Genomic DNA, 25,449 nt, shown 5'->3' on the forward strand with positions numbered 1-25,449 from the left:
AAACACCACCATCACATACTAAACATCGAAAACACTACCATCACATACTAAACACCGAAAACACTATCACATACTAAACACCGAAAACACTATCACATACTACACACCGAATCAAACTACCATTACGTACTATTCACCAAAACCACTACCATCACATACTGGACACCGAAAACACAACCATCATTTACTAAACACCGAAAAAATGAATAAGGTAAGCTTTATATAGTTTTAGGATTTTTAGAGGTTAGGAAATGTTAGATAAGGTTTTAAATTTTTGGAGTTTTAGTATTTTACCCCACATTTTCCCTCTACTTCAAAGCCCTGCCCACTTTGAACAATTAATATGGTTGGTAATTGGGAGGGGGGGGAGTCATTTGTTAAAATATGCAAAAAATATAAATCTCCGATGGAAATGCTATAGAATAAATTAGTTTTTTTGTTTCTCCCTCTGTATGACTCAGTATATAAGTAGGTGTTGGCAGCTACAAAACATTAACATAGGTTAGTAATACACAGTCCAACAACATTTTAAAATTATGAGATAGAACTCGATTTTGTGACGTCATTTGAGTGCTATGTGATGTCAGAGATTGCCATCAAAACGGGCATATGTGTATCGGGTAATGAAACATTTGTTTGATATAGTATACAGTACTGTACTACCGGTATGTAAAGGGGGGCCTGATCAACTAGTCATGCTCCTGTGTGGGGCAAGTCTAAAATCTGGCAGTTATGATAATTATAGCTACAATCACCTTCAAGTTTAATTCTGTACTAAATTCTGCCTGGGTTAAAAGGGAGTTACCAATCTTTTAATTTATTAGATTTTTTTTAATACATTAAATATAACTTAATAGTAACATCATGGTGGATCAGAAAATCAGGTTTCATTATCTAAAATAGGGCTTAATTATATGAGCAAGGGTTTAAGGAGTATACACCGGCCTGACTTACTGAGATTTAAGAACGCAGACACTACGCTGAACATCGTAGCCAGTAAAGTTAACCATTTGATCAATAAATATATACCCAAGACCAAACCCAGTGCCTCCAGGAATACAAGGGGTCACAACTCAAGGTTAAAGAAGCTGCAGGTCCAGAAAACTGTGAGGGCAAACTTTTTCGCCGCTTGGGCGATCAGTCACGTCTCTGTTACGCTCTGTTGGCAAGTACTGGGCATGCACCGACTCCTGAATGTACTTGAACCTGCTCCAGTGTTGGTCAAGTCTGGTCTTGAAAGAGCTCACACTCAGTGCTGTTACAACACTTTTTGGCAGATTGTTCCAAGAGTTCACAACTCTCTCTGAAAAAGTTCGCCCTCACAGTTTTCTGGACCTGCGGCTTCTTCAGCCTTGAGCTGTGCCCCCTTGTGGGGTGAGTGTCCACCAGCTCCAGGTAAGGACACTCAACTGAGTAATGCCACTTGAGATGCTTATGCACCTCAATTAGGTTGCCCCTTGCCCATCTGCAGTATAAGCTAGGCAAGTTCAGGCGCTCCAATCTCTCTGGGTAGCTGAGGTTCCGAAGTGCAGGCACCAATCTGGTGGCCCTCCTTTGAACATTTTCAATCAATTAACATTCCCTAGTATATCTCGTCACTCGTCACGATCTTCAGGAATGAGGTGATTCCCCGTCTGGAGTACTGTGACCCCATCTGGTCCCTGAGATATGCTAGAGACTGTCAGTTGATTGAAAATGTCCATAGGAGGGCTCCCAGACTGGTGTCTGCTCTATGGAACCTCAGCTGCCCAAAGAGATTAGAACACCTGCAACTGCCTAGCTTATACTACTGTATAGACGGGTAAAGGGGCGACCGAATTGAAGTTTATAAACATCTCAGAGGATACTACTCAGTTGAATGTACATACTTGGAGCTGGTGGATGCCTGCCCCACAAGGGGTCACAGCTCAGGGTTGAAGAAGCCACAAATCCAGAAAAGAGTTAGGGCAAACTTTTTCGGAGTGAGAATTGTGAACTCTTGGAACAATCTGTCAGAGAGTGTTGTGACGGCATCGAGTGTGAGCTCATTGAAGGCCAGACTTGACCATCACTGGAGTAGGTTCCGATATATTCAGGAGCCAGTTCATGCCCAGTACTTGCCAACAGTGCGTAACAGAGATGTGACCGACCGCCGAAGCAGCTGACGAGCTGATCAGTGGCGTAGAGGTATAAAGTTTAAAGTGGTGGATAATTATATATACCAGATAGGTTTCATAGAACACCTGATGTAATGTCTCCTACCAAAAAGGAACTCACAGTGGATGCTGTATGCCCTGGATTATTTCTCGCGTTTTCAAAACAGCACATTTACACTGGATGTGGGCTGTGCAATGATCATCCGAGCTTCCTACAAGGGCTAAACTGGATCTTTCTCTGGGGTGTTGAAACCACCATGTCTTGCATGAATGGTCTTTAAATTTAAGTGAGAGTTCTAGGGTGTTGTTAGGTGAGTCATTGTAGAAAAGCTATGTTTTATCACACTTTCATCACACTAACCTGAGAGTCATGGGTAGGCCTATGAATAAATATTTTGGTAAGGATTTGTTTGAAATATATATATATATATATACAGTATATATATATATATATATATATATATATATATATATATATATATATATATATATATATATATATATATATATATATATATATATATATATATATATATATATTAAAATGCAGAATAATTTTGGTTACATTGTTTAAACCAAAACCAATTCAGTAATAGTGATTTCTCTTGTTATAGGTTAAGATACAACAAAACCTATTAATAATATAGGTTCATCGAAATAAACAACTTATTTATACTTTTTACTTTTCCCAGATAAAATACAAAACCATTTCCGTAACACTGGTTGAAATAGCACACCAATTAAAGTCTTGTACCAGAAGCAATTTATTCTTCCCAGGTAAAACCAAAATTGCTATAGCATCAAACACAAAACCACATCAGTAAAGTTCTTTAGGCTCTTTTGTGCCATGAATTATGATGAACAATAAATCCATTTTTTTTAATATACTCTTCTCTTGGCAGCTATATGTGTGCGTGACTGTGGTACTGGTGGACGGTGCGTGCGGCCTAACCTGTGCATGTGCCTTAGTGGCCTCATATCTTCTGCGTGCGGCGCTGGTGGCAGGAATGGTGGAGGCAGGAATGGTGGAGGCGGCAGGAATGGTGGAGGCGGTGTCTACAATGGTGGTGGGGGAGGAGCGTCTGGAGGAGGTGGTGGCTTCAATGGTGGAGGGTCTGGAGGAAGTGGTGGCTTCAATGGTGGAGGAGGAGGAGGAGGAGGTGTCTTCAATGGAGGAGGAGGAATTGGCTTCAATGGAGGAAATGGCTTCAATGGAGGAGGAGGAACTGGAGGTGGAGGAGGAACTGGAGGGGGAGGAGGGACAGGAGGAGGAACTGGAGGAGGTGTCTTCAATGGCGGAGGAACTTCAGGAGGGGGAGGTGACGGCTTCACTGGCGGAGGAGGACCTTCAGGAGGGGGAGGTGGCATCTTCAATGGCGGTGGAGGACCTTCAGGAGGGGGAGGTGGCGGCTTCAATGGTGGAGGAGGAGGTGGCAGCTTTAATGGTGGAGGAGGAGGTGGCAGCTTCAATGGTGGAGGAGGAGGTGGCATTAATGGTAAGCTAATTTTAGTTTTATCACTTATTAAATAACTTCATCCCTTATAAATGAATAACTGTAGACTTTAAAATATCAGATATTCCTTTATCATATGATATATTGTACACTTTGTTGTTAAACTGTTTAATAAGCTTTCTATCGCTTGCAGGCGGCCGCATTGATGGCGGGATTCGTAGACCAGGTAAGTCATCACAGTAACTGTTGTGGGTGAGTGAGGAGTAGTAAGAGGTGTGTGTGGGGGGGGTGGGTGCAAGTTTCTCTCCTGTTATATGAGAATATGTAACAACCAGTCATTTTACATATCCTTGACAAAGCCCCACTTGCAATTGGGACCAGTATCCCTCTTCCTGACAGTCTCTTAATACTGTACATGTTTCACTCTTTTTAAAAACTCTTGTGGCATACAACAATATCACATGTAATGTACCCCATACATTTTCAGCACTTCTCACAATGCTTTTCTATCTCTAATTTCCATTTTTTATTAATCACCAATTTAAATTATCTAGATGTCCTCCTTATTTTCTGAACCCACACTGTTTTCCCTCAATATGCTTGCTGTCTATTTGCTCCAGTATGATATATATATATATATATATATATATATATATATATATATATATATATATATATATATATATATATATATATATATATATATATATATATATACATGTATTGTATTGGTAGGCAGCACAATACTGTATACAGTACTATTGTATAAACAGTATACAGTACTGTACTACTGTACTGTACATCATAGATATACTGTAAACAGGTATATAAAATGAAATAGAAAGATTGAGCAAGACATGAGAGTAATTCATCTGCTGTATTATTGAAATGGTCCTTTAGCTGTATAAACTACCAATATTGTTTGAAATTCTCGGTATGCTGTAAAAAAATCTTGACATTTATCCCTCCCTAAAGGCAGCGTCACACGGGCACTTGTACCAGCAAAATTTGCTTTCGGATCCCACTAGCAGCAGAGGTTTTACCTGCAAATATTAACAAGAGTGTTCACACGACAGGACTACTGTTGCCAATGGAACCGCAGTTGAGTGACTGGTACCAAATTTAAACAGTAACAAGATGGATGGATACCTTTGAAGACTTTGACGATGAATTCTTAGCTCTTACAATCATTGCTTTGTATTGTGTTAATTATAAATGTGAGAAGAAACTCATGCTGACAAGAAGGAAGAAAGTTTGGTCCTGAATTGTGGAATCAGACTAAAGTGACAGGAATATCCCTAATTAACACTAGTTTTTATATTTTAAAGATAAATCTCGTACCTGTGTATATACAGTAATTCAGTTTCATACAATTGTATTGTATTTTCATTGTGGAATTAAAAAGACAAATGCTAGTAAACAGACAAGGAGAAGGTTATAAACAACTGATTCAAATTTTGTTTTACTATTTTTTTCTGTATATATTATAACTAGCTGGATGGTAGCTTTATCACACCAAAGCATATTACACATAAACAATTTCTTTTAATTTTTAATATAATACAATAGTGGTTCTCTTTTGAATTCGGAGAATTGCTGGTAGTTGCGATTTCAAGACCAACACGTCCGGCTGGAGAAATCGGCTGCTGGCAGATGAAACTCCAGCTGCTAGTACTAGCTGAAAGCAAAAATTGCCATTACAAGTGCACATGTGACTCCACCTTAAGCAGGGCCTACTGTGTGCCACCATGACAGGTACTTGTCAAATTTATGTAAAGTATTGTACCTTATGTAACTTGTGGTATTATCCTAATTACCTGCACAAGGATGATTGGTGATCATATGCTTGTCTTTCAAGTAGAACAAAAAATCATTTAACTTATCTTTTAAGAAAATCTCCATTATCAAAATTGAGCTGTTATGATTTTTTTCTGTTATGATGACTTTTTTCCTTTACAGACTTAGGTTGTCAGACAACATGTCTGAATGGAGGTACCTGTCAGGGGAGTCGGTGTGTGTGTCGGTCAGGGTTCACAGGGGACCATTGTGCTGAACGTAGGTATTTTTTACTAACACTTCATTCCCTTGTATGTATGAGATCCTCCTTCAGTGTATTTAAACTTGGTGTGTACTGTATTTCAAATGTGTCTGCTCAGGGTACTGTATGTGTTTGTGCTGTTCTCTGTACAGCATTTACTCTACTGTACAGGTACAGTACTACAAAAATTTGTGCTGGTACTGTACTTCAACTTACGTAAATTTACTGTACTTTTCTGTTATTATTTTCTCTAGGTATTTCAGTGATGGAATAACGTGAAATACTGTAGTATAGAAGAAGATTACTGAAATAGCAGAATTTGCTAGGCAATAATGAACAAATCACAAACACTAATGAAAATTTATTGTACAGTATATTTGTTTTGCATTCTGGGAATATATTTCACAAAATGCAATGCAGTGTCATTTATTTTATTATCAAATTGATGGCAAGAGGTTTATAAATTTAACAATGGGACCCCCGGAAAGTTACGGTAGATTAAATTAGGATGCATTAGACAACTAACTCAATCAAAAATTTTCATGTTTTTCATATCTGCTCTTCCTTTCCCAAAACTTCCCCTAATTGTGCTCCCAGAGGCCCCCTAACGGATGCCATCCATCTAAAACATTGATATTTACTGTATTCAATCATTTTCTGTACATAACTGTATTCTTTGTCATGTCTTTTGTGTCTTAAACTTACTGATAGAATTATAAAGAATGCATTAATGACATCTGTGTTGTGTTTTTTATAATTCATTTACAATCTTTCCTTCACTGACCTTTATATACCCTTTAGCTGTGTGTCGGGAGCCGTGCCTGCATGGTGGTCGGTGTGTTGGGCCAGACCGTTGTGCTTGTGTCTATGGATTTACTGGCAGACGCTGTGAAGCAGGTACATTTTCCCGTGTATTTTTTTTATTCGTTTATTTGAAATATCTGTTGGTGTTATAAATTTTCAGTAAGTAATCTAACTTAAAATATTTTCACATAAGAGCCATAGCTATAAACAGTTTGATACTGTGATGATAAACACACTTTTCCAGAATGTCACTCAAATTTATTTCTTGATCATCACAAAATATTCCTGTATTCATGTTTGTATTACGGTGTGTATAATTTTCACAAAATCATGATTGACTTGTTCATTATTATTTGAATTTACTGCACTTATGCACTTAATAAAAATTTCCTGGTTACATATCAAAATATTTATATTTCAGCTAATACTACCCCTGTATATGCTGAACCATCATTTTCAGTGTAATTTAGTTCTCACCCTGTTTCCGTATACAAAAAATTCTATGTATAAAATAATTTTTTTGAAAGACTGATTGTGTCATAGAAGCATAAGTTTACCACATGATATAGTGTTGGTGTATCACCAGATTACCGGACGGGGCCATGCTTCACCAAGGTGCAGCATGAAATGTGCCAGGGCCAGCTACCAGGGGTTGTTTGTACCAAGCAATTGTGCTGTGCCACCATTGGCAAGGCTTGGGGACATCCTTGTGAACACTGTCCAGAGAGACTTGATTGTAATAAAGGTTTCCTTAAGAATATTCACAGTGGTCAGTGTGTGGGTAAGTTTTCATTTTTGTCTCTTTATGAACTTAGGTCTGAGATACTGTGAAACTAAGAATGTTAACTTTCAGAATTTTCTAAGATTTATATTATAAACTTGTGGTCTTGTATAATCACACTGTATATTATGACTTACTAAGATATGTGACAAGATGTGATTTTATTGTTGCAGACATTGATGAGTGTGAGGCTATTCCTGGGCTGTGTGAGGGAGGTGTCTGTGTTAACAGCATTGGGTCATTCACATGCGAGTGTCCAGAGGGCCAGACCAGAAACCCCGAGACAAATGCTTGTGAAGACCGTGATGAATGTGTTGAAGGTGACGTGTGTCTCAATGGCCGCTGTGTCAACACCGATGGCAGCTATTACTGCAACTGTGACACTGGTTTCATTCCCAGTCAGGATCGCAAGAGTTGCATAGGTACAGTACTCTCATGTTATGTGAATTTTAACCTAACTGATTAGCCTGATCTACATATTAGATTTTATAACCTATCATAGAAACTACCATTCTTAGTTTGGCTTGGAAAGGTTATTAAAAATAGATCCTTCATATATAAGGGTCATCTGTATATGAAATAATGAACAATAAAATGCACTTGGCCTTAGTCATAGATGTGTGCCCTCCCACCATCTATGATAAGCAGGAGGATCTTATGGCAGTTTGGTGTAGGTAGGATAGATTAAGGTAGTTAGTAAACAATACATATTAAATATTTAAAGAAGAGATTACTGTACAGTACAGTACAGTACTGTATATCTGATAAACGTAAGACAAAGCTTAGAGACAGTGAAACTTGCCTCATACAACATAAGATTGTTTCAGGATGATGATGATAATGAACTTCTAATGGAAGATGTATACTGTACAGTAATCTGAAAAGAGAGTTGATATGAAAAATAAAAAAAGATTTAGATTACAGCTCCTCCCCGACTTACGACGGGGTTAGGGACCCAAATCCAAGTCGTAAGTCGAAATGGTCGTAAGTCGAAAATGCTTAAATAATGCATAGAAAATCTAAAATGGGTGTCTCTTTTTCTTCTCAGCACCACAAAACTCTCACTTTTAAGCTTGCCAGTCATTTTAAAGTGAATTAAAACAAAAATTTTCTCTGTGTACTGACATTGGGACTTGAAAATACGTAATTTGACAAAATTTTGGTACGACTGAGGCAGGTCGTAAGTGCGAATGGTCGTAAGTCGAGTAGGTCGTAAGTCGGGGAGGAGCTGTACAGTATACTGTAAGTACAGTAAAATCCCGGTTTCCTGGAGTCCGGGTAATTGGCAGATTAAACTCATTGGAATCAAAATGAAATAATAATAAAATAAAAATTCCTCCCAAATCAGCTAGAATTGTAAGTTTGAATACCACATGCATGGGGATGAGCTGCCATATTTATTGCTATGATAAGCAATAAAATTGAGACACAGCATATCATAAAATACAATAGCATACCATAAAATACAATAGCACATCATAAAATACAATAGCACATTTTATGTAAAAAAAAAAAGCCATCCTCTGGGCAACATGACACAGTTCAGCCAGGCAGTCAACCAGCTGACTCATAGATGTGTGGCTGCCGCACTGCACTGTGTGCATGCCATGATTTCACATCAGGAAGGAGTGGCCACGCAATTATAGCTCACTGCCTCCACACACGTTCAGTTCCCACGCATACACACCCATGCTCTTCATTTAAAATTTTTTTATTACATTTTCTTTATTTTTAAGCCACATCATTAATATAGAGTGGAATAAGTGTTAAAGAAGTTTGTTTATCTGAGACGAATTTGCAAGGTCAGCCTGTAGCACTGTGCATTGTAGGATTTATTGGGCTCCTTAAGTGAGGTTCAACTAACTGGAATATCTTTTATTCAGCACCTCTCAACATGGGTGCCAGATAAACAGGGATCTACTGTACAGATTTGAAAGATCTTAGCTAACTGTCAAAATTTCTTATACTAATAGAATGGTATTGACTGTTTTCTAGAAAGAACTCAGAAGGTTAATTCATAAATTAAAATGTATAGAAAAAGTTCAGTGTACTGTAATAGATGATCGGAATTGATTGATAACAGGTAATGCAAGAGGCAATGATTGATAGGTATTTGCCCCCAGAGACAACGACAGCATAAAAAGGATGTTTGAATTTTGACAAATAGTGAAAGAAGAACATTACTACTATATTATGGTACAGTACCTAGTTCCATAAGTAGAATGGATGATTGTAAAAATACATACACTAGAAGAGTTTATGAATGATCTTTTTATAATGTTCAATAATATGATAGTTTGCATGATTGAGAAGGTTAACTGCCAATTTATCTGATTAAAGGCATTAGTAGCATACTCATGAATGTGTGGAAATACAATACACGTACAGTACTTGATTTTTATGTTATCACACTTGAAGTTTTATTAGAATGAATAATGCTAAAAAATTCATAATGTCAGTGGAATTGTATGTGTTCATTACAGTTTTCAGAATTATTGATGATAACAAGTGATAATTACTAATCATGTTACAAGTACAGGTATACCCCGTAAACCGATGCAAGTTTTGTTGACTAACCCATTGATCCAACGATTGGGGGAGGAGCGTCAGAGCTCTTTTGAGTTTGGCGGGTGGCGGCATGGTGTGAATTCTTGCCATGAGTATGCAAATTTGTATTTTGTGAATTATCAAGACTCTACAGTATATATTGTTCATATTTCTGTCATTCTCTTGCTTATTTATCTTTTCTTATCTTCTCTTCTATTTTTTTCTTTCTCTTCTCTTTGACTTTGTATTTTAGGTGTGTTAAGGTTGATTCACACTGCCCATCATGTGTGTGTGTGGATATCTTTTAAAACTCTTATTGACAGAAACAGTGGCCAAAGCATCAGCGAGCCCTTCAGCCAGAGGGGCTGGCTGAGGGGAGGAATGATGCCTCAATGTGGACTTAATGCTTTGACACTGGTGAATAAGTCTCAGTTATTGCTTATATTCCTTATTTAATGCTTATTATGCAGCTTTATATGTCTGTTTTTTTCTTACTTGACAGTCTGAACAGAGATATATCAAGGGAGGAAGGGAGTATTTGGGGGGTGGCTGTTCCCTAACCTCCCGAATTTGTTACATTGTTATGGGATTAATTTATTCAAAAACCGTTTATTCACCATCTGTTGGCTTTTCTCAATCTGCTTATGCATCGGTTATTGTGGTATAGCTCTATTAGCCAGGCATCAACTGTCATGTCTGTTTACCACTAACAGACATGTAACTGATTGTATAATCTTATTTACATATGCTGTTTTGGTGGTATGCTTCACTTCGTGATGCCACTCCTGCATTTTATTCTGTGGTGATCCCTGTTAGAATATATATTGTCAGTAAATAGGCTTAAGGTAGACAAAGATATGAGTCGAAGGTCTAAATTGTGAATAAGAAAAATAACGTACAGATGTTGCGAATTTTTTAAAATTCTTTTGGTAAGCCCTTAAATACCCTAATATGGAATGCTGTTAGAAATAACAAGTAAAATACCTCGAAGCTTAATCTTACATTCAGAAAAGGCTGTAAGCTTATTGTCATTGATTATGTGTGTTCCTATTGTAATAATCCTGAAATTAAAATTATTTTCTGCCAATAGATGCCCGGCAAGGATTTTGCTACACAGAAATAAGGGGCAGTGGTCGATGCAGGAAACCTCTTCCCATTCCCCTCACTCGTCAAGCCTGCTGTTGTGGCAAGAACATGGGTAAGGCATGGGGAGAGGGACGCAATGACTGTGTTCCATGTCCAATGCCTGGAGAAGGTAAGTTTGTTAGAAGCAAGGATATTTTACACTTAAAATAAGATTCAAATTAACATCTGTTCATTGACATTTTGTTGCAATTTATTAATTCAAAGACTACAGGGTAGTGTAAGATGGTTTTTATTTTTAAATGGCAGGAAGGCAGTTTTTGTATAGTAATTGGTATAAGATTGTGTTATTATTGTCAGAACTCTATCAGAGGATGTGTGAGCAAGCAGGGTACCAGCTTCCCCCTGTAGATGAGTGTACCCTGAACCCAAACTTGTGTGGCGAAGGCGGACGATGCATTGACACCAGTGATGACTACACCTGTCAGTGCTATGATGGCTTCACTCTTAGTGCTGTCACTGACAGATGTGAGGGTAGGTAGTCCTTACTGTCTTCATCTTCCTCTTTGGTAGTTTAATTTTAACTAAAGTTACTTTGCAACTTGAATTTCATCTATAATTGATCATGATCATTTGTTATTAGGAAGAACAAATCAGATCGTAACTATAAACTTTACTTGCTATTTGATAATATTCCTTTATAGTCGTGGGTCATTCAGCATGAGACCTGGGAAAATCAACCTCTAGAACAACCTCTGGCAAAGCCTGCATTGTCCAAGGTGTTAATTTTATGATACAGTTGTGGCAGTCACACTGTTTAGTTGGATCAGTTTAAATTACATAAGAACAACTTCTAACCTAGTGGTTGCATCAAATGCTAGCAAGTCAAAATGTTCACCAGAATGAATCATCAACCAATTTCAACTTATACCACTATCTCAAAATCCACAACCACAAACTTTGATTCCATATTTTCAACCTCACATTTCTCACATTCTTTGCTTACTCGTTTCATCTGTGTGCAACTGTTCCTTTGCTTATTTTCTTTCTGGGGCTGATTTGTTGGAATATGTGTTGGTGTAGTACAACAGACTGTAGTAGTTCTGCCTTTGTCAGGCTTTCATCCCTCTGCTTAGAATGCTCTTATGAAAATCCAATCACATTACTACTTCCCAGATGCTCACACTGTAGCAACTTAATTACTGCTTACAGTGTTACCTCTCCATCAGTGTGTGAGTCCATAGCTCATTGATAATATGGTTGCTTCATAAGCAAATGGGCTCAAGTTTGCTATCTGGCCAGAATGGAGGATGTGGTTCCCTTATTAAATGGCTGCATTCTGCCCCAATAGTTGCTTGCTTTAAAGGGAGTTTATTGATCTTCAGCCGTTGCTGGAAGTGATTCATGTCTAATCTAATTGCTGTCAAAACCATTCATGGTGACTGCACTGTTTGGGGAAATACAGTACAGTACTTACAGTTCATCATCTATGTGATGGCACTGAGTGTGAGCTCATTCAAGGCCAGACTTGACCAACACTGGAACAGGTTCTGAGATATTCAGCAGTCAGTTCATGCCCAGTACTTGCCAACAGTGCATACCAGAGATGTGACTGACCGCCCAAGCGGCTAATGAGCTGATCAGTAGCGAAGAGGATAAAAGTAAAAAGTAAAAGTTGAGCTACTTACCTCCCACCTGGGGTTCTTTTGGATAATTCTCTTAAAATATGGCCTCCTGGTCTAGAATATTGCAGGTTGATTGTCAAATGATCCAAAGGCCATAAATCAAGAATTTAAGTGTGATATTCCATTTAATGGCCAAAGAGAAGAGAAAAGTGACCTGCAATCATTCCTACTCCCTTGATGGTTTTCCCCATTGGTAGATATCTTAGAGGTGTGATATGTGGAACTTATTTGTATGGCAATGGAGTTCAAGGCAAGAGTGAATGGGCTTCAGGGTTCATCCTGGTGTTCCTTATGGTTTTTGAAGCATCCACCAAGCTGGGATGGAAGTTCATTGTATAAAATCTGGTTTGACTGGGTGAGTAGCTGCTCTACACCTATACATGAGAACATGTCGCTGCAAGAATGACCATAAATCCCTGGATAAGGCAGGCACTGAAACCAAATAAGAAAACGTTTCTTCAGAGTTTATGTCAATAATGAACTGAGGTTCTCACTGTATAAAGCACTCAATACATGTCCAGTGTGTGGTACTCCCAGAAACAAGGGTCAACATAAAATGGCACATCACAATCAGGCCAATACTGTAGTACTTTGTTTCTTGCCGCTTCATCTGTTGTAGCTGGGTGTGGTAGCAGACATGGCACCTCTTCTGAAGATAATTCTTCTTGGCACCGGGTGCAAGTTGAATGGTGCGAGGATAGTGGCTGTGAGGGATGATGCGGGTGGGTTCATCTGGGAGACGTCTGACATGGAAATCTGTCTCCGCATACTCCCACAGGAGCTCACGTACCACTTCATCATCTTCCTTGCAAACTCCATGGTAGATATCATGCTGTCAGACTTGTCAACAAGGTGCATGTTGGTGTTGCACAGGTGGTCTTGATGTTCCTCTCCCTTGTGTCTGGATTGGAGTTCTGGGAGAGGACCAGGCTGGCTGGATGGACGGTGGTGAGAAAGGCCACCTTTTGCTTGTCCCTCCACATGACAGCAAGGGCATGCTTGGCATGGCGGTGGAGGATTTGCCCTCACTGCAACAGAGGTGGAATGCACGTCATATGCTTCCTCCTTCTTACAGTGCTACATCCCTCAGTCTTGAGTACTGTATAGGTAAGGGTGGTGTACCAATTGTTGACATATAGGATGTGGCCCTTGTTCAGATAAGGTTCCATCAGAGTGGTCACTATGGATCCAGACATCCCCATTGCAGCATCAGTTACAAGGTCAGTGGTGGCACCAGTGTAGAGGATCATGTCAAGGACAAACCCAGTCTTTCAATCTCAGAGGATGAATAAGTTCATGCCAAATCTGTGCCGCTTCAAGGTGATGTATTGGTGGAATGAGATATTGCCCCACCATAGCATAACACTCTCGTCAATGACCAGTTTCTGATAAGGCTTGAAAACGACCTTGAACATCCTTCTGAAATGATCAAAGACTGCCCTGATCTTCATCAATGAATCTGACATATCTTGGATGTGTGCTTGAAGGTTGTCATTAAAGTGGAGGGTCCTCACAATGTTGAAGCAGTTTACAGTCATGGCCTTGCTGAACATTGGCGTGGACAGAATTGGGCCTCTTGCCGAGTAATCTCTGTAACTCCTCTTATGAATAAGCCTCATGAGCATCACGAGAATGAGGAAGATGATCAGCTCAGGTGGTGTGAGGTCAGAACCACTGGTGTTCTCTTGACTGGGGTGGCAGGACACATCCTCCTTGCATTAAATAAAAAAACTTGTTGGACTCCTCTGTAATCATTCTTAGGATAGTGTCGTCCCAGAAGTACTTGAAAATGTCTGCTGAGGGATGGCTCTTGGACTCCTGATGTCGTCGAGTCAAAGAGAGGCTTTTCAGGGATACTGTATAGTCTTCCTCCATGTCCTCGGCATTCCCATTTACCATTGTCCTGTCCTGCAGTATCGTCACCTTCAACAGTATTATCATCCCTAGTGTCATCTTTGGGGTTCAGGGTACTCCGTGGAGTACCACGCCGACACGAAACATGGCGAACAGCCTTTCTGAAATGGGCAGAATGGCAGGCAGGACCAGAAGTAGAGAGTGAGGCAGGCAAATGTGGCTAATCATTCGGGGAGCGAGACATGGGAATTGAAGGGGGATGGGGGATGCGGGCCTTGGCAAAGAAAGCAGTGGCGGACTTGATGAGGAACCATGTGATAATGTCCTCACCCTCAATTCACTCCTTTGTCTGTTCTTGGGGTGTATAATACCCTGGCATCTTGAAGGAAACAGCCACCCCCTCCCCCCCTAAATTCTACAAAATCATCATCAGAGTGATGAGAGGGACCAGGCTGTGGAGAAGTAGAGTAAGAGGGCAGGACAAGAGATGGGGGTGGTAAGAGGACAGCACATGTTTCCTCCTCTTCAAACTCTTCTTCCTTCTCACTCACTTGGCTTGCCATGTAATCTGGATTATCCACCATATGCAAAATGTGTTAGGTAACATACAATCTAAAAAAAAGAAATTGGTTTCCTGACAGATGTTGATGAATGTCGTCAAGGGGCATGCCGGGGTGGTCAGTGCTACAACACAATGGGCAGCTTCACTTGTCGTTGCCCCTTAGGGTTTGATGTCTCTTCAGATGGTCTTTCATGTATTGGTATGTTACTCACAATTTTCAGTTTATGCATGATGACTTATATGTATTGGTATGGTATACCAAGATATGGTTTTAAATAAAAAGTTATTATTGAACTCATTTCAGTTTCTTTTTGAAAATTTTTGAAATTTATGTTTTTTAATGCTCAATGGAACCATCTAATAAGTAATTTTATAATATTTTTACATCCATAGATCATGATGAATGCAGTGAGACTGGGATGTGTGCTAATGGAGTGTGCACTAACATGGATGGCTCTTTCAAGTGTGTTTGCAACTCTGGCTACATCCTCTCCCCATCTGGTTTTGCCTGCACTGGTAAGTCTTTTACTTCTCATTGCATATGAATTTTCTTAATATGAAATTATATGCCTTAAAATTATAATAAGGCTCAAGAGGATATCTTCTGTTAATTTTATACTGTATTTGCTCATGGATTTTCTAGATGTCATCATTTTCCTCATTTTTATTTACCAGATATTGATGAATGTGAAGAGAACCGACTTATCTGCTTATTTGGTCGATGTGAGAACCTTGAGGGGTCATACCGATGTGTGTGTAATGATGGCTACACACATGCCACGGATGGAAGTTTTTGTACTGATGTTGATGAGTGTGGTGAGACAGGAATGTGTGAACATGGTTCCTGTGTCAACATCGATGGATCATTTAAATGTGTGTGTCAGCCGGGATACACTCTGGCTCCCAATGGAAAGACATGTATTGGTACGTTGAATATTGAATCTACAGTTTGTTGTTTATATAAAAGAAATAAAGAAGAGTGAGTAAATGCAAAAGACAGTTCTATAAGTATCATGGGAAATAGATTAAGAAAGCAGCTTAACAGTGAACTTTATAGTGCTATGTATTAGTAATGATATCAACTTAATTCTTAAAGATCTGGATGAGTGTGCCTCGGGACCGTGTAAGAATGGTCGTTGCACCAACACTGAAGGTAGCTTTCAGTGCGAGTGCCCACCAGGCTTTACACTTGGTGTCAATGGTGTAACATGTTTAGGTGAGTCTTTCCTTTAATTTTTCATTTTGTTTTTTTAGTGTGTGTTACAGTATTTTATAAGTAAACAAAGATTAATGATGATAATATTTCATGAAAAGTATTGACTTATAAAGTTTTATGCTGAAAATTCTCATATTTTTTCTTCATATAAATATAAATAAACATGTTTTCAATGTGTAGATACAAAATTGGATTTCTGCTATGCTGTGTATCGTGATGGGCAGTGCTCCAACCCATCCACCACACCCACCACCAAATCAGCATGCTGCTGCTGCACTGTGATCCTCGGTCAACCAATGGGCTGGGGAACTCCCTGCCAGGCTTGTCCTCAAACTGGCACTCAGGAATTCCTTGGCCTTTGTCCACACGGCACTGGCATTACTCATGAAGGCCACGGTTAGATTTAAAATTGTTTTAGTTAAGAATAATTCCCCATACTGTGGCATTTTCCATTAAGGATCATATCATATAAATATTTAACTAATTAAACAAGTACATAAAATGCAGGATAGTATATTCTTGTACATGGTTTTGTTGTACTAGTTTGTTTAGTAAATTATTCTATATTTTTGAGAGAGGCATTATCAACAATACATTATGATGTATATACTATGTGGTGATAGTAGAAGCAGCTGTGATAATAACTTGATGTAGTAGTCATAGTACACACATTACAATGGGTATTTGCTGTGTTAATAACAACAAGGATATCAGCAATTTAAGAAAAACAACAATAATTTCTAATCCTTCATAGACATCAATGAGTGCGCTTTGAACCCAACTATTTGTCGAAATGGTGCCTGTGAGAACCTGGAGGGTGGATATCGCTGCATTTGTAATCCGGGCTATATGGTAGATGACAGTGGGCGCCTCTGCCATGACATCAACGAGTGTGCCATCGACAACTTGCTGTGTGATGGTGGGCAGGTAAATGAAAGTGTAGAATTAGAACTTTTTTTTAAGTAGTTTTGGGAGTTAGACCAAAAAGAGTAAACCCTTAGTATTCTTAAGCTGTTTCAAGAAATGACTTATTTGCTGTCAATTATGAGTTCATAATCAAGATATGATGTGTCTGGGCCTATTACAAGAAATCCAGGTTTGTGTGGGTGAAGAGAATATAAATGTGATAAATTCAGCCAAAAATATATAGCCAAGTGGGAGATTTAATACTGAAAAGTTAACACAACTGAGAGTATGGGAAACAAAAAGTTGGACTGAAGCTTCAAGAGCTGGTAATGATGATAGTAATTGAATTTGAGGAAAGGTAACCACTTGATGTTGTTACTAATGATTTTCATCATTAGAATATTTATATTCATGCACAGGATAGCTTTGGGATGGGTAGTACAGGTATTAATAGAAACTCACTTGAACTATATATGCTAAAAAAAGAATGTGACAGGTGCTACAAAGGACAACTAGGGAAAGAATTGGTCAAGTGGAAGAGTTTTCACTTTGTATCTATCAACACACACACATACACACAAAGTTTTGACACTTGTATTACCATCTAGTTACTTAGTTTGTTTATTTATCATCTCAGTTTTTAATAAATTATGCTTATCAGTATTAATATTATTAGTCTTGATATTCTCTACCTTGTAAGGATACCACAATCAAGTTTTTTGTTTGTCAGGGGCAAATAATTCCTTTATATTGCACAGTACATGTTCAAACAAAGTGATACATATTTTTGTAGAACATTTCTCTGTTTATATGTGATACAGATATAATTTATTCCATTGTATCTATCCAGTTAATGCTCTCAGTTGTTAGAAATGTTTACTTATTACTTACTTTCATTTAAGATATGCATTGTGTGCTTAAACATTTGTATTGCTTTGTAGAAAACATTACTTCCCCAAATATGTACTTATATAAGGTTGACTCTAAGATCATTTTGTAGTGCCGCAACACTCCAGGAAGTTACCAGTGCATCTGTCCATCTGGGACACAACTTAATCCCAGCACACATGTCTGTGAGGATGTTGACGAGTGCAACGAGCTTGGTGAGGATGCTTGCATAGGTGGTACTTGTGTCAATGTCATTGGCTCATACAGGTGTGAATGTGAAGAAGGAACAATTCTTGATTCTACTGGCAGGTATTGCATTGGTAAGATAATACATCTTTTTCATTGTCAGTTTTAGTATAATAATGTATATTGTGTTATTGCATGTTTTTTTATCATTCTGAGGACCATAAGACTTGTATTTTGCAAGTGAGAAATTCACCTACAGGCTGTACCTCTCTAGTCCGGCAACCTCGGGACCTGACCGGTGCCGGACCATGGAAATTGCCGGACCATGGAAATTCACCCTTTTCCTGGATAGATAGTGCCTTGTGCTTATGCTTGGAAGCACTAGCACCACTTTCTCTGCATCATGGTCTCTTTGAAGACATATTGAAGGGTTAAATGTCGTATAGTAGCTTCTCAAATTTCGCGAGTTTTCAATTCTTAACGTATTTTATTGGAACACAAAAAAATAAATATAAATAAATTTTGACGGCTGAAACTTGAAATTTCGATGGGTTTGAACGGCCCGCCAACGTGCAGACGACGTGCATAATCATGTAAACAGCGTCATTTCTCTTATGTACAAAAGATTCATTATTGTTTATTACTGAATGTCTTTTTTATTGAATTAATGTTTATGTGTGCAAAATGAGCAATACAATTCATTAATAATACGTAGAATATTAAAACACACGAGGAAATGACACAGCATTGTTTTCGTTGATTACAAAGCCAGTGACTGACTGGTTCTACAAATAAAACTGAAGAAAATAAGATCTTGGTTGTAGCTGTAGTAAAATTAATATGGTTGTTTTTAAGTAATGTTATTTAATGTTAATAATTGAAACAATAGAAGTAGCTAACGATAATGGTAAAGAAAAAAGAGAGATCGCGTATGTAAGTGCGCATGCGCACACATGAAAACATATCATCATTACTTTACATAAGAATATGAAAGCAACACTTATTTACTGTTCATATGTATTTTAATTAATGTTTCTGAATTTGTTTTTATTGAATTAATGTGTGTGTGCAAAATTAACAATACAATTTATTAATAATACGTGGGATATTAGAGGAGACGAGACGGCTGCCGGCATTGTTTATGTTAAAGCTTACGAAACCAGTGACTGATTGGTTCTACATATAAAACTGAAGAAAATAAGACCCTGATTTTAGCTGTAGTAAAATTAATGTAAAAAAATTAATATGGTTGTTTGAAGTACCTGTAATGTTATTTAATGTTAATAAATGGAACAATATAAGTAGCTAACCATTAATGGTAAAAAAAAGTGAGACTGCGCGTATGTAAGTGTGCACATGTGAAAACATATCGTCATTACTCTACATAAGAATATGAAAGCAACACTTATTTACTGCTCATATATATTGAAGGGTTAAATGTTGTACTCTGTATAGACAAGCAGAGAGAGAGAGAGAGCAGCCGAACTGCCGGATGTAAACAAACCTTAATTTCCCGCGGCTTTTTTGTTTTTTTTTTTTTAAGGGGATTAGCCCACCCGGGCATAGGTCACTGACCCACATTGGGGCCTGAGGGGCAAAAATTTAATACTCCTGTAATAATAATAATCAGATAAGTAAAAAAAAAAAAAAAAAAAAAGCTGCTTATCTACCTATTGGACAAACTAAAATCATTCCGGACCACGGGAGTTTCCGGATCACAGAATGCCGGACTAGAGAGGTACAACCTGTATTACTTTTTTGCCTTGTTTTATACAATTTCATTTATAAAACAAATATCTTCTTTTGTTATGCACTGTTGGAATGATATTGTGGTTCTGGTGTGTTTACAGTATGTGCTGTAGTACATATCTTGTGCAACTTCGTCCTTTGTTTCTGTCATGTTGGTAAATTTGTGTGATACAGCACTTCATTGTGGCTTAATTAAACATAACTATAATATTTTTACCCATTCCTATGATGTCCCAGACAACCGCCGTGGATCGTGTTGGACTAAGGTTAAGGATGGCCGCTGTGAGAACAATCTCCCCAAGCTTACTCTCAAATCTGAATGTTGTTGTACCATTGGAAAAGCTTGGGGTTCACCATGTGAAGTCTGCAACCCAGCTGACTGTGACTGCCCCATTGGTTTTGCAAAGGTAAGTTCTAGTGTTTCAGTACAGAGTGCTATTGATTGAGTCTCAATATTATATTTTCAAAAGAACTATTTGAAAGCTTATAAAAGTGAGTACCAGTTTCTGATTATTAAATTTCATTTATTTAGCCAGCAGGAGAAAAAGTAGCTGCTCTTCATATTTCAAGAGGAATGCTTCATAACTGTCCTTTAAGCTTAGTTTAATCTCTGATTCAGACAACAATGCAACATCATCCACATACAGACATTATAACATTACTGCAATACCCCTCTTAGTGCTCAGGATGAATTCATGAGAAGAGCGTTAACTGAATACTCTAAGCAGTTTAGTATATGGTAATTGTGTTGCTAACGTTGTTATACTTACCCATGGGTGACATATAAATACATCATTTGAGGACAGTACTCGTAAACATTTTGTTACAATACAGTATTGTTGTGTTTATTTAACTAAATGAACACATTTACAGCATCATACAGTATTACAATAAAAATGTTTCAACAATTACAGCATGCAGGAAGAAAGCTGAGGGGTAGATATGTAATAAAAAGCTTGTCTGTAATGATGGAGGTGGTGGTAATGAGCGAGATGATGATAAGAGGTGTGGAGGAGGTGATGCGTAGGTTTCTATGGCTGTTGGAGTGCTGGTAGTTGCTCAGCTGATATCTACAGCCTCAAATTTGTCATTACAGTGTTAGCTTTTGTTTTGTTTTATTTACAATAATTAAATGTAGCTCTGTCATCATGTTATGATAAAAATGCTTTTACAGGAGGATCGACCTGGAGTGTGAGTTTAATACTGTATAGAGGGATATGACTCATTTATGAACCTTTCTCCGGCAACTTGCAAGAGGGGTGTGGTTATTTATGCTAGAGCCAGCCAGGTGAGACAGCAGGGGGAGGATACTTTTGAACACTCAAAGTGGTGTAAAATTAAACTGAAGGAGAGAGACTTACTCATTGTTGTATGTATATAAATATCCCCAAATTGCAACTTAGTGAACCAAGGGAATTTATGAGCCTTAATGGACAACGAAACTGTGTTCAGCTCTAGTCACCACGTTGTCATGGGGGACTTCATCTATGGTGACATCAACTGGAGGAATGAAATTACTATAGACCAAATGACCTTAAGTTATATAAAAGTTAAAGATATTGTAGCGTAGTGTATGTGGCCAGTTGTCAAATTTCTCTTTGTTAGACTCACATACATACGTACATGTAGGAGATCTCGCACTAAGGATGGAGGTGAGAAAGGAAACTCACAATGGCATTTTCTATATACTATGTATATATATATAATATATATATATATATATATATATGCTGTGTGGTGAGGAGCTTGTTGAGAGGAGGTCTTGTCTGTTTGAGAGCATTGAGTAGAATCCTCTTCACGGCGAGGCTGGGGGTATTTATACAATTCTGCCGGAAGTGAGCGGCGCTGCTGATTGGCTGAGGTGAAAGGCGGTAACTGGCCAATCACCGCACAGTCTGAAAGAGAGGTTTGGTCTGAGGAACTCGCCGCGGGTTGGCTGGTAAGCGACAAATCGGCAGTTGTAGGGGAGAGTATCCACTACAATATTACTACAAATGAGAAAAAAAAAAAGGACATTGTGATGGTCTTCAAATGAAATAGCACACATAACACTTATTGTTTCAAGAATCACTGGGTAAAGTACACAAGTAGGGCACACAATTGTAACACTAAGTTGTCCTAAGAGAAATACATGAATAAGTTAGAGTAAGTTAGCCTTGATGTAACGAGATGCACTGGAGAGCCACCACGGGTTGGACTGAGGGAGTGAAGCATGGAGTGTGCGTGTGTGTGCTGCAAAGGGTGTGGGCAGCTCATTAAGTATCCTCGGTGATGACATCATATTTCTGTTTTAAAAATGTGATTGGTTACTTCGATGGCACCAAAGGATGTTTCTAGTAGGATCATGAGAGGAGTAAGACGATGGGCAGAGTTTTACTGGAAGTCACCGGCTCGACAGAAAATCTAAATGTTTCCTCGCGGGTAGCAAGCGAGCCTGGGATGTGTTACAACAGGGTATTACTGTATTCATTTTGTGTTACGCTGTTGTTTTCCATATACTTTTCCATGCAATTTTGACTGTATTGTGTCATCCATTTTCACATTTTGTGGCAGAGGCACCTGTCCTATTGTATGTCCATTCATTATCTCAAGATTATTTTTATCCTCAACTTTGAATTGTTGCTCAGTTACCTTCATATTGCAGCTGTAGATATCCTATGGTTCCTCAGATTCGGTTTGCATCTACTCATAGTCCAATAATTTTTATTGATTTCCTATCATATGATTAGTTGAGATATCTATCACTACTCTACAGTATATGCAAAATTGATGACATGATTGGTATTTTATGGTAAGTATATGCTCATCTTGGTTGTATTTTTCATAGTCTGATGATTTAAAAAGAATTATTATTGCAGAATAAACTACAGAGTACAGTACTGTAATTTCTTGATGATGACCACAGAAACATTTCACGCTTCTAATTACTGCAGTTCAAATTGGGTTGACCAAGTACTGTATGTCAGGAAACAATGTGCACTGTCAAAATATATTAAATTAAAGATTTGTAATTGTTCCATTTCATCGTGTTCAAATTTATCCTTCTGTTATATTGTAAGTCCCCATTTTAGTATGTAGGAGGTTATAAATTTACCACAAAACTTTGAGACTAAATGCATCATTGGAAGAAATATTTGATATTCAGAAGTTTTGTTCTCACTATAGGTTATATAACTTAAAACATTTGATGTAAGTTTTCTTTAAACATTGCTTTTCTATAAAACTTACAGAGGTAGTAAAAGAACGAGCTGCAAAGGGTATTTGGTCACTTGCAACTTTGATTAGATTATTGTTTGATGTGAAATACAGTATTTTATAATAACTTAATTTCAGATGGATGGTAAGACATGTCAGGACATCAATGAATGCCAGCTGAACCCTGGAATTTGCCAGGGTGGTGGTGAGTGTGTTAATACTGATGGTTCATTTACCTGCAACTGTCCCCCTGGTCTAACCCTCGATGACACCAAGACCAAGTGCCTGGACTTGAGAGAGGAGACATGTTTCCTTGAGTATAGGAATGGAATATGCAGCAAAGAGTTGGAGGTACTGTATTATGTTAGTTATTAAGTTTTCATGCATGTAATAATGGTATTTTGTTAGTAGAAAGATTTACATTCTGGTAAAGCAAAATGCACATGGTGATCAATTTACCATTGTATTAGGGTGTTCATGAGGAAAGAAGTTATTTAGCTCCTTGCTTTCACCATATTATAGGCAATAACAGAATCTTGTAGCAGAGAGAGTGTTCTTGGTTGTTGACTCCTCAAACTTAAGATTGTAGTACTCAAATATAAACAAGAAATGGTAACAAAATCAAATTTGGAATGTCCATCAAGATTCTCTTATTTTTCAGTATAAATGACACAAGTTTTTCCTCTGATGGTAAATGGCCAATTTTTGTACTTTTTATTTTTTGTCATATACTGGAAGGAGATCTGGCAACATGCTGTTGGCCAAACTGAGCCTTATGTATAGCATGAGAAACATGTACCAAGTACTGTATGTGTCTCTACATTTTGAAATTACTGTTTTGATCTGATAGAGTAGACACTGTTATGTACAGTAATATCTCCGTTAGCCAGAACCCTCAAACCCAGAACTCTCCAATAGCCGGAATTGATGTGATGTTTCAGTAGGGTCATACTATATAACACTTATCTTACAATGTGTGTCTGGGCTAAGCAGGACACAAACCCTTGATATATTGGTGAGAGATTCATGGTACATTACTGCTGTACCATAGCTTTTTCAGCATTTTTAAGTCAAAATGTATGTCTTTTGTTGCAGGGGCTGTTCCGAAAGTCAACATGTTGCTGTACAGTGGGCAAGGCATGGGGAGAGGCATGTGAAACTTGCCCTCGCCCTGGTACTGATATCTTTGATGAACTTTGCCCCAAGAGCTATGGATATGATGGACGTAAAGATGTGAATGAGTGTACTATGTACCCTGACATGTGTGACAATGGCCGGTGCAGGAACTCTATTGGCTCCTTCTCTTGTCGTTGCAATCAAGGTTACGCACTGGATGAAGACGGAGTAAAATGTGTTGGTAAGTCCTGAGTTTTGCTGATGTTTTGATTACATTCGCAACTGCTTTTAAATATATTTTGAGGCACTTCATATAACTGTCATGTTTTTGCACTTGGATATTTTTATTAGCAAATGAAAAATTATATATGGTATGTTATGCAAAACTGAGGCGAATATTGATCTTTACTGCAGATATTGATGAGTGCGGCATCATGCATGGTGTTTGTGGTAATGGAACCTGTCAGAACATTGCTGGGTCATTCATATGTGACTGTGATGAAGGCTTTGAATCAACCATGATGATGCAAGTTTGCATGGGTGAGCTGAATAATACAACATAACTTGTAGCACTTAGTGTTTTTTTTTCTTAATGGACAATGTAGATAATACTGTTGTAAAGATAGGATCAAGAGAATTTAGTGAACAAATTCATGATTATTGTAAATTATATTATTTTTACTTTTAGGAATGATAGTCACTGTAATTCCCCACCTGATAGAAATTTTCTAAGTTTAATCATGTACTGTAACTTATACATATAACAATACCATACTGTACTGCACATGTATTCATACACAGTTCTCAGGATCTAGTAAAATTATTTTATTTGATGAATAGAGAAAGAGTCCTTGAAACTAAATTATTAACAACATAAATTCTGATAATGGACAGAGCTTAATATAATAAGATATATCTATCATGTATTTGTTTGTGAGCTCCACAGATATCAATGAATGTGACCGCATCACTGGTCTCTGTCGTGGAGGTCGTTGTATCAACACTCCAGGCAGCTTCAGGTAGGTCTTGGCAATTTTGAAAGGTACATAGATTAAATAGAAAGTTGTTGAAGTCTACCAAGAGTTTTTATAGGGGGAATAAAGCATGTGTCAAATTTATTAGGAAAAGTAAAGTAAGTTCCAAATGAAAGTAGGATTTCATCAAAGATTTGTAGTATTGATACAGTGGTTTGATATCTTTTGGTGGGTTAGTGAGATAGTAAATGTAAGAATGACAAAGAAGAGGGTAAG

The 25,449-nt window shown here is 38.0% G+C and overlaps 1 protein-coding gene across 2 annotated transcripts in view; it reads left to right on the forward strand.

The window, feature by feature from the left end:
• The window catches only part of LOC121874702 (fibrillin-2-like), a 123,796-nt gene that overhangs the window by 54,261 nt on the left and 44,086 nt on the right, over positions 1 to 25,449 (forward strand). The window contains exons 3-22 of one of the 2 annotated variants that reach the window (XM_042378955.1): positions 3,038 to 3,631; positions 3,783 to 3,815; positions 5,549 to 5,644; positions 6,429 to 6,524; positions 7,018 to 7,212; positions 7,386 to 7,634; positions 10,850 to 11,014; positions 11,203 to 11,376; positions 15,023 to 15,142; positions 15,337 to 15,459; positions 15,619 to 15,867; positions 16,040 to 16,159; positions 16,340 to 16,555; positions 16,914 to 17,086; positions 18,066 to 18,273; positions 20,126 to 20,295; positions 23,222 to 23,434; positions 24,179 to 24,440; positions 24,614 to 24,739; positions 25,146 to 25,218. In XM_042378955.1, the coding sequence (XP_042234889.1) occupies positions 3,038 to 3,631; positions 3,783 to 3,815; positions 5,549 to 5,644; positions 6,429 to 6,524; positions 7,018 to 7,212; positions 7,386 to 7,634; positions 10,850 to 11,014; positions 11,203 to 11,376; positions 15,023 to 15,142; positions 15,337 to 15,459; positions 15,619 to 15,867; positions 16,040 to 16,159; positions 16,340 to 16,555; positions 16,914 to 17,086; positions 18,066 to 18,273; positions 20,126 to 20,295; positions 23,222 to 23,434; positions 24,179 to 24,440; positions 24,614 to 24,739; positions 25,146 to 25,218 (3,655 nt within the window). Of the gene's footprint in view, positions 1 to 3,037; positions 3,632 to 3,782; positions 3,816 to 5,180; positions 5,345 to 5,548; positions 5,645 to 6,428; positions 6,525 to 7,017; positions 7,213 to 7,385; positions 7,635 to 10,849; positions 11,015 to 11,202; positions 11,377 to 15,022; positions 15,143 to 15,336; positions 15,460 to 15,618; positions 15,868 to 16,039; positions 16,160 to 16,339; positions 16,556 to 16,913; positions 17,087 to 18,065; positions 18,274 to 20,125; positions 20,296 to 23,221; positions 23,435 to 24,178; positions 24,441 to 24,613; positions 24,740 to 25,145; positions 25,219 to 25,449 lie in introns of those variants that run through there. The other variant, XM_042378956.1, reaches the window with a different exon arrangement.

The sequence above is a fragment of the Homarus americanus genome, unplaced genomic scaffold, assembly GCF_018991925.1.
Source record: "Homarus americanus isolate GMGI-L3 unplaced genomic scaffold, GMGI_Hamer_2.0 scaffold34360, whole genome shotgun sequence".
Classification (NCBI taxonomy): domain Eukaryota; kingdom Metazoa; phylum Arthropoda; class Malacostraca; order Decapoda; family Nephropidae; genus Homarus; species Homarus americanus.